We start from the raw sequence: 9449 nt of genomic DNA, 5'->3' as shown, positions 1-9449 counted from the left end.
GTCAAGCTTGAAACTCATAATATAGCATAATAAAATACGTTCCATATAAATCAAATCTGTGATTTGAATAAATGTGGGTTTTCGTTCCAGCTTTAGTGAGAGCTTACTGCAGTCTTTTCTCTATTTAATGGATAAGTCGTTCCTAAGGTCTTGTCAATACAAATCCTGTCACCGATCTAGTCTAGTATTCAACCTTTCCCTTGTCGTACAAGTATATGTAAGAAATAAACGTAAGAGGTATTTATTCTGTAAATAAGTTGTACAAAACAAAAGCAAAACATGATGGTTATTATTTTTCGTTATTATCATAGTTAGTAGTACTGTCATTTTAGATTATCTTTACAATATAATTTTAAACTTTAAGTTTTAACATTAAAATTGATTGGATAACATTCCAGGGCCTGAAGGACTAGGAAACAGATTAATTATCAATCTCAGCAATGTACACTGTAATATAATGAAGAACCTTTAATTTAGGGTCTATAATCAAATGATTATCGTATTACTTCGAATAAACACCCCTTCTTTTAAAGGCCTCCTCAAATAAACGCCCCTCCCAAAATCAAAAAGAATCTAATAACGCCCGGAGCATTTATTCGAAGTAATACGGTATGTGAATTTTTAATTTTCTTTTTCATACATGACCGTCCTAGATTTTAAAAGTATTTTAGCACGTTTTTAAGTTGAGAGACGAAATATTTATAACCCAATAGTTTCTTTTAACAAATGTGTATACAAGACCGTGTAAATATAACTTTCAACAAAAAATGCTTATAAAATTATTATATATACTCAAAAATATTTAATATAGCGTTATATAGAGCGTATAGTATTCAAAATAAGGTCAATATGTCAAGAATCAAACTTTGAAGCATTTTCATATTCTAGCATTTTTTTTCATTGCATGGAGCTTGTCAAGTTGAAAGTACTCCATCGTTTGTGTTGTATTGTCTTTCAATTTCTACCTCGTTGGGTTTTCGATAGGAATTTTCATCCCCACTGAGGAAAAAAATTCCTCCGGGACTGTGAGACAGGGTGTTTTTCTCAAGTATTACCACAGATATCTTATATAAAACACTATATAGAGCTTTTCCTTCCCTTTGTTTTTTGCAAAAATATTTGTGAAGTGTTACCCTCTTTGAAGTAATTTTGAATGATTTTTCTTAATATTCGGGTACTTTGAGGAAGTGAAATCAAATTGGTCAAAAGAAGAAGATCTGAATTCTCATTTCTAGTTCCGATTAAAAAGTGTAAGGGTTTTCTTTTAGATTTTTATAGAACTCGAGAAAATATTGCTTAAAAGTCACTTATAGAGGGTAGGTTTTGTTTTTTAAAGACTCTTCTTAATGCATTTCAAAGGCGACTTTTTCCTTGCATTGTGTCCAAGTGGTTCGTCCTGAAGGTTGTTCATCAACATTTGCAACCTATTTACGACGTTTCCTGGAATGAAAATATATTTTTAAGAAATAAATGCATTTTGAAATTCGTTTACATTTTATACACCCTCCTCCTTGTAACGTACTAATTCGATTAATTGCACATGAAACTTTTATTTTCCAGAAAAAAACTAACAGAAATGAAAATGCACTTGCTGGAAGTCAGTGAAAATTACATTTGAAATAGTTGGGATAAAAAGTCAAAGTCACCAATAATAAATTGGTAAACTTGGATTAATTTTCACGAGGTTTTTACTTTCGATGAGAAAACAACTTTCAAGGATATTCAGCTCATTAACGAAATTGAATCCACCACAATCATTCTGAAGTTGTTCCACCATGAATCGAAACGTCAAGAACGTAAGAACTTTATCTATTTTGAAATTAAATCTGTGCAAAATCTTACAAAACGCTGCTTCGCGAAAATAAATCCAAAGAACTTCGCCGCGATCTTTTTGACTTGTTAAATTAAGGGCTCTGACCATAGTGAATTTTTCATAATTGCCGTGTTTAAAATGTGTTTTCTGACTGATGTAACCAACAAAACTATGGCATGTTATACATTTTCTGTTAGAGAAACTATTCCTGAATCTGAAAATTCAAAAATTGCATTGAAAAAATTTGATGAGGAAGAAAATGAAGACTTTTGCGAGGAAGAGTATTTCAACTTTGAAGTGATAAGTTTCGGCGAAGAAGAAACATTTTGAAAAAATTTTCACAGTAGAATGTGTATCTTTTACCGAACAATAAATATTTTTGCGGAAAATTTTTGTAAATGCTTCTTTGTCTCAAAATCTTCAAAATAGTGGTTTTTCATCAATTTTTCATCTGGATTTTGCTTAAAAATACAGTCATAACTTTTGATACATCTTTTTAGAAAAATTTTCCGCAAAATTTAAAATAGTTCAATTCTTTGCGGACAGTGTAAAGAAATTTTGAAACAAAAAAGTTAATTACCCATTAAAACTAAGCACTTTTTGTAAAAGAGGGTGATGCAACATATTATTAACATCTTTTTAAAGTTCATAACGTCATTTTTGCAATTAAATTCTTAATTATTCTTAAGGGATTTGATTAAAAAGCAATTTATAAAGGCAATTCTTTGTTAAAAGTATTAAGGAACCTGAAATATAACTTTCATGTTCAAATACCAAAATCAATTTTCGGACTATGGTCAGAGCCCTTAAATCTCGCGAAAAATTAATCAGATTAGAATTGAGAAATTATTTATTTATAATTATAATTATTTATTACTTTTACGTTTTTTAAAAACATCTAAAAAACTTTCAAGCCTTGGGATGTTCTTAACTTTTTGAGTTTTTTTTTTTATTTAGAAATTGGTAGACCAGCAAACTAGTCTGTTAATCAATCATGTCAGAGGGTGGGAACATAAAGGCGGTGGGCGTTTGTTGGAATATGAGCTGCGTAGGGGAACTAGAAAAAGTTGATGAGAACCTTTGCCGCCGACAAAATTTCTTCCTACGCTTACCTGGCTCCTATGCTCACTTTTCCCGTGTGATACCGTTCCAACTCGACTGGCGTGCCAGTCTAAGAAATTGGGTGTTCAGAAACGACAAAGTCTTAAAATGTTCTTAACTTGTTCTTAATATTTTAGCCATCGAAGCCTTATGCTTCTATATAGTTCGTTCTTATAAAAAAACGTGTATCATGAAATCACACTTACCCCTTAAGGAAATTCAAACTGTTTAATTCACATTGACAAGAAGCTCCAACAAGTTCGTCATGTAGTATCCACTCATCCACCCAAATGTTTGGTGAATTCAATAATTTGATGCATTTGCCAGTTTTCTTGAGGACGGTTACGAATCGATGTTTTTGTACACATTCACCAAATGAACTGAAACATGATGACTCGTCACCATGGTTACACGTGATTTCAATGATTTTCTCTGGTAACCTGAAAATTGAGCATGAAATTGGATGAATATTATAGTTTGGATTACAGAGAGTTTCGTATCTGCGGATGTTGTGGGAACAACCTAAAGGGCTACTTACACTAAACAATATATTGACAAACAATATTTGACAATATCGTTTTTGGACCATAAAAAAATGTACGAAGTAAATAACAGGTGCTCTATTATAAAAAGGAATTTTCCTACTGTAAACAATCCCCCTATATTGTTGGAAAATTGCAAATCAACCTGACAATATATTGAGGACGCCTTTTCAATATATTGCCGGCATTCAGCGATATATCATCAATGTATTGCCTGACAATATATTGTATAGTATAGCGTAGCCCTTAAAATCATGGATTAAATACTTATTCTCCACTATACAGCAATGATGCTTGCTTTTGGCGCATAATGAGATATTATCTTATTCTTTATTTAAGGCGTCTCTATGCTGACAAAGCAGAATAAGAATTTCTCACAATTTGTGCTCGTGTGGCGCTGGGGAGAAAGTAGTTCTATCTGTTGTTTAAAAATGATGTGTAATCAAATGGTAGGAGATACGCTAAATGGTATGACAACATGTTCCATCCCATCAAAACAAAAAAATGCGTGTCCCAGGGCTTCTTTTTTGTTTCATGTGACAAAAAGTGAGGGAAATACCCGAAAAACACGCCGATTTTGTCTCTGGGACAAAAGTGAGCTCTATCTTTTATTAGTAGAAAGAAAAATGGGGTGGAGACACGAGAAAGAGTTTCAGGTTGGTGGGATGGAGCATGTTGTATTGTACCAACGTCTTAAAAGGAACTTACTTGTTAATGAGATCTTTAGTTGTTTTGCAGTATCCACAAGCACGGTAGAGTCGACCATTATGATCCTTTGTCTCCTTTTGAAAACACGTTGATGACACCTGGTTACTGAAAGATCTCTTTTGATCATTATTCGTCAATGAAATCGAGCTCTGAAATTTCGGTTCCGGCAATTTTAATAATTTTGCCACCAATTTCTTGATACTAAACAAAGCCTTTGAATCATCAATCTTTGAGATATGACTTCGTAGTTTCATTATAACTTGGTGATATTTTTTCACTTCTGTTTGCGTCCATTTTGGATCAGGGCTAAGGATTTGGTATCGTTTCAACTGTTTTGCATCGACATATTTTGTTTTCTTCTTGTTGAAGAAAGATGGTATTTTGTTGGCGAACCCATATCCACCATGTTGAAAATTCAAATGGTAACATACAACATTTTGATAACTTAATTCGGCATTATCGTTTTCACGAAAATTTGATTTAGAACTCAGACTATGTCTATGGAAAATTGATTTTTTATTTTCAGTCGAGTCTATTGAGTTGACTTCTTCATATTTAAGTAAGTTCATTTCCACATCAATCAAGTCCAGTACTAATTTATGAAGAAGTTTTATATCAGTCTCTATATTTCTTGATTCGGTTCTGGTTGCTAGGTATTGAAGGACCAGTAAAACTGCATAAAATTTCATCATCATTTTTGTTGCTGTAATGTTGGGTCGTATTGTGTTTCGTCTATAAAGAATAATAAATTCCATGTAAAATTGTACGAGGGTTGGTTGATAAGGATATCGCACATCAGGAAATGTGTAAACATTAAAATGGCTGCATAACAAGTATATCCCCGTATTAATACAAAACATCGGATAATTTTTGTGGTGTCTTGAGCATTCTAGTTTGGAAAAACAGAAAGGACGAAAATTAAACCTCTTTAAGTTAACCATGGTGTTTTAAATCTCAAGCCCAAAAAGTGTGATTTAGAACGCCGTGGTTTTAACTATTCCTGAGGATGAAGCCCCGGGGGGGGGTACTACCCTTGTCGACCGACGGGGGTGCTCCGCTGAGGTTCGAAAAATGGACCCTACGTGGGACTCGAAATTTGCGAAAAAAGTGACCCTGAATGGGACTGAAATTCCAAAATTTTCTCAAATTTTCTACTTTTTCCCCAAATTTTCCAAAAATAGGCACCCTACGAGGGACTGATTTTTCTATTTTGGTGTTTTTGCGACCCTACCTGGGACTCGTGGAGGTTTAAAAAGGTACCCTGACCAGCGGAGCATCCCCGTGACCCATTTTGCCCTAGTACCCCCCCCCCCCCCGGGGATGAAGCAAACAAAAGTTTGTAAGAACGAGTCAAGATTCGACGACCTGTCAAAGTAAACAAATCTGGTCAATGGTTATGACTGACAAAAAAATGGTTATAATTCTTGAAAAAAAAGGCCTCCTTAAAGTCAACTCCACAAAAACATTGAAAAATTACAAACCATGAATTTCAAATCAAATTTTAATAGTTCCCAACAACATTTTTAGGGGTCGCGACAAAGACTATTTGCATTGCAAAAAAGGATACGGAATACACACATCAACTAAAATATTTCAAAAAATAAACAAAGAAATAACCCCTTGTTTAAATTCTAAATTGAATCCAAAGGATTTTACATCTTCTTTCCAAGTATTTTTATCACGACATGGCGTCAGAACTGGATGAAAATAGAACACATGGTTTAACACTTTAAATATAAATTATGTGTGTCCAAGAGACTCTCCATCTAACGTTTCCAGATCATCTAAAACGAGCGACAAATAACTATTAAAAAGCGACAAAAAGAACGACAAACCCTAACCCTAACTATCAAACAGCGACGTATTTCACCGTCGCAAACCCAAACCTTGGTGTGACTACCACCCCTACATATTCATTACTTTTTGTACTAACTCCCAGTAAACAGGACTTTTAAGCGAGTTAAACCATAATGCATGTTTCTTCGGACTTAAGCTTAATTTATTGGTTGAAAATGCATCACAAGGAAGATTGCGAAGATTGCGTCATTATGATTTGCTTAGCCTCTTTAATAGTTGTCATCGTAATTTTTCAATCTGTCACAGATTACTGTTGTAACCACGCTTTCACACTTCTTTAAAATACCATCAAAGCTGCGTATCGAATGACGCTGATTGGCTAACTTCAATCAAACGATTTCAAAAGCTTACAACACCCCCTTCTCACAGACCCGGTAGGATTTTTTCAGCCAGTGGGGATAGAAATAATGGGCTGAAACTCGAAGGGGGTTGATATTCCCATATTTTTCATGGCTGGGTGTTTAAATTCTTTTGTTTTCAAGTCAGAAAATTCAGTGGATATGGGAAAAATATCATAATATTTTGTAGTGAGGATTGGTCGATTTGAATGTTTTCAGTGTGGGGACAAAAATAGGAGGTTGATTTTCCACCGGGGACGATATTTTGGTCAATTTTTTGGGTCTCAGTGGGTCTGTGGGAAGGAGTTTCTTACATGACAGTATTATGTATCCTTAACCGAATTTTGTTGACCGACGATTAATTTTTTTTTGGCAAATATGTCATACCAAATGATTTTGAATAACACCCCTGTGTCACAGACCCTGGTGGACTCCCCGCCCCGGTGGAAAAATAAGCCAAAATTCGTCACCGATGGAAGAAATACCCTACAATTTCAACCCCACTGGAAAATTGGATTCCCGGACAATTCCCCCTAGTAAATTCCCCCTGGTGAATTCCCCCCGGAAGATTCCCACCCGGTGAATTCCCCCCTGGTGAACTAAAAAATCATAACACATATGAAAATACAGGGGTGAATTCACTGGGTGGGAATTTACTGGGGGGGAATTCACCAGGGGGGGGGTTGTCCGGACACCGGAAAATTGCTCTCTTTGATTTTATCCCCATTGGAAATTGGCGTTTTTGAGCTGAAAATTAATAGATTTTCTATCCCCATTGGGATTTCGATAGAAATTTCATCCCCATTGAGCGGAAAAGCTCCACCGGGACACTGAGACAGGGGTGTTAAATACTTTAAACATTTTCGTTTAAACATGAATGTTTGAGTGCTAAACTTCTATACTATATTTGCGACCTAAGATCCTGCTACAGAAACTAAAACTAAAGGAAATACAATAATTGCTCAGTTTCTTGGTGTTTTCAAATAAAAATTTTACCAACAAAATTTTCTACCGATAAGATATATTGATATAGAGACAGAAATCTTGCAGCGAGAGGGTTACAAAATCACGAAATAAATCGACTATTTCTAGACTACCGAGAGATTTGTTACAAATAATGCTAAAAACCTTTGGAAAAAAAATTCTAAGGGTCCCAGAAACTTCAGCATTTTTCTCTTTGTAAGTTGAATTTCGATTTATAGCTCAGACTCCCATCACCTGCAGAGCAACAAAAAATCATCATCTGATATCCCATAAGCCATTTCGATTTTTAACAATGATAGCCAGTCGGTAACAGTGCCCAACAAAATGACCATATGTTCAAAAGCATTGCTTGATATACAAAAGGGTTGTTTACAATTGACTGACCTCCTTGAAAGAATTTCCTACAAACTTAGCTTGAAAATAGGGAAAATATAGAGACAATAAATAACGGAAAAACAACGGATTTCCAGGTATGCCAAGCCAAATCCGTATAAAAGATACTAAAGGGATCTAAGATGGAGTGTTTACATTTTGTATCCTACCTTTTAAGCAAGTCGACAATCCACAATCGTAGAGGTTTTTACCAAATCTGTTTTGGCTCGTTTGCTTTTACTGACGTACTTTGCTTTAGTCTTTGGTCTGTAACAATGAACTTTCTTGAGGCAGGAAAAGTCTTTATATAGCCTCCTTAAAAATCTAAGAAATAAAAATAGATTGGCATCAAATTACTCATTGCAGTATGTCTCTTTTAGAAATATGATGTATCAACTCGAATTTTCAACAGATTAAGTTTAAGGTAAAGACCCCTGGCTTGCACGAATAGGCAAGTTATAAAACAGTTAACTTTCGTAGTCAAAATGCTGCAACTCCAGTTTGAATGAGCAAGATTATCAAAATTTGATGACTGACGAATTACTTTCAGTGTTTCAGACTTAAATTCCAAGAACGTTTAAATGACATAATTTTCAAAGAGCTTTGCCCTCAAGAAGTTTCAAATTCTGGAATTTGGTCTAAATTATTATGAAAATTGTCGGGGAAATACCTTTATGAGTTTTGATTTTATTTCGATTTTCGATTTTTTGCTCGGATACCTAGGTCATTTCGAAAGCAGTTTACCTGACTACCTTACTTGTCTTACACAGTCCTTAACCAGAAGGGATTGATAATATGTTGAATATGAAGTATGGTGACGGAAAATCTTTTGTTTTCATGTGCGAATTCCAAATTTAAAATGCTAAAATCTAGAGTGTTAATTTTAGTAAATTTTAGTAAACTTCCGAATAGGGGTAATAGTTAATTTTAGTTTTTCAAAATGAAGACTTTTGCCTTGAGAAATGACTAAGTAAAGAATATTGAATGTGTCAAGTAGAGTAAAGTGATAAAAGTTTTGACGTCATTGGAGGCTGCCTGACCTAGAATGCTGTTTTAAATACTTGATATTATCATTATCAATTAAAAAGACTCAATATAATTTACAATTTGATTCAATTTAAAAATCCGACTTAAAAAAATTGAGAAAAATTTTCTATAAATGAAATGGAGTTTAAAAATAATTCGCGTGAATGGAAAAAATGTCTGTGTTAAATATATATTGTTCAAAATGTCTAAAAATTATAGTAAATTTGCTGTCAAAATTTAAACTGGGAAAACTGAACTTGTTTGTAAATTATCCTTTGGCAAACGACGTGTGTGGAGTAGGTCTCATTTCTAACCTTGAAAAAAAAATGTAAAATCATAATTTGAGAATGAAATAACAGCCAGAGAACTTTATTTAGAAACTTTAACCCGCAGTCAGCACAAGCAAAGCAAAGTTTAAAATACAATTTAGTTCAAGATTGAAAAAAAAGGTTAAAACTCAAAAACACATGTGTCACTTGACGAAAATTATCTTGGCCCCACCAGCAAGAGCTCTTAGCCAAATAAAATTATGTTTTTCAAGTTATATTAGTACAAGACTTCCTGATCCATAAAATTATCACTAGAAGGGCTTCCATTCCGTCCTGATAACATGGTAAAATTATCATCGTGTGTTGTCCTTATACTTTCTTTGGTAGGTGATGATTGATTTTTCTTGTCCTTCTTTTTACCCCCGAATTTTAATTTCGA

General features: G+C 34.1%; 1 protein-coding gene across 1 annotated transcript; it reads right to left on the bottom strand.

The window, feature by feature from the left end:
- Positions 1-2830: 2830 nt before the first annotated feature.
- On the bottom strand, positions 2831-7990 carry LOC136821181 (uncharacterized). The gene is made up of 3 exons (XM_067077413.1): positions 7886-7990; positions 4165-4896; positions 2831-3354 (listed from the first exon to the last, which is right to left on the bottom strand). Exons 2-3 carry the CDS (start codon positions 4857-4859, stop codon positions 3117-3119), a joined length of 933 nt encoding a protein of 310 aa, XP_066933514.1. The 5' UTR covers positions 4860-4896; positions 7886-7990; the 3' UTR covers positions 2831-3116.
- Positions 7991-9449: the final 1459 nt, after the last annotated feature.

The sequence above is a fragment of the Clytia hemisphaerica genome, unplaced genomic scaffold, assembly GCF_902728285.1.
Source record: "Clytia hemisphaerica strain Z4C2 unplaced genomic scaffold, Clytia hemisphaerica genome assembly, whole genome shotgun sequence".
In the NCBI taxonomy this organism is placed as follows: Eukaryota; Metazoa; Cnidaria; class Hydrozoa; order Leptothecata; family Clytiidae; genus Clytia; species Clytia hemisphaerica.
This window is presented reverse-complemented; position numbering and strand designations above follow the sequence as displayed.

Bases quoted from the DNA above. Each gene is read 5' to 3' on its own strand.
- LOC136821181 (XM_067077413.1), bottom strand. From the start codon at position 4,859: ATGATGATGAAATTTTATGCAGTTTTACTGGTCCTTCAATACCTAGCA. The intron at 3,355-4,164 runs GTAAGTTCCTTT...CTCAATTTTCAG, and splicing joins ACTAAAGATCTCATTAACAA to GTTACCAGAGAAAATCATTG.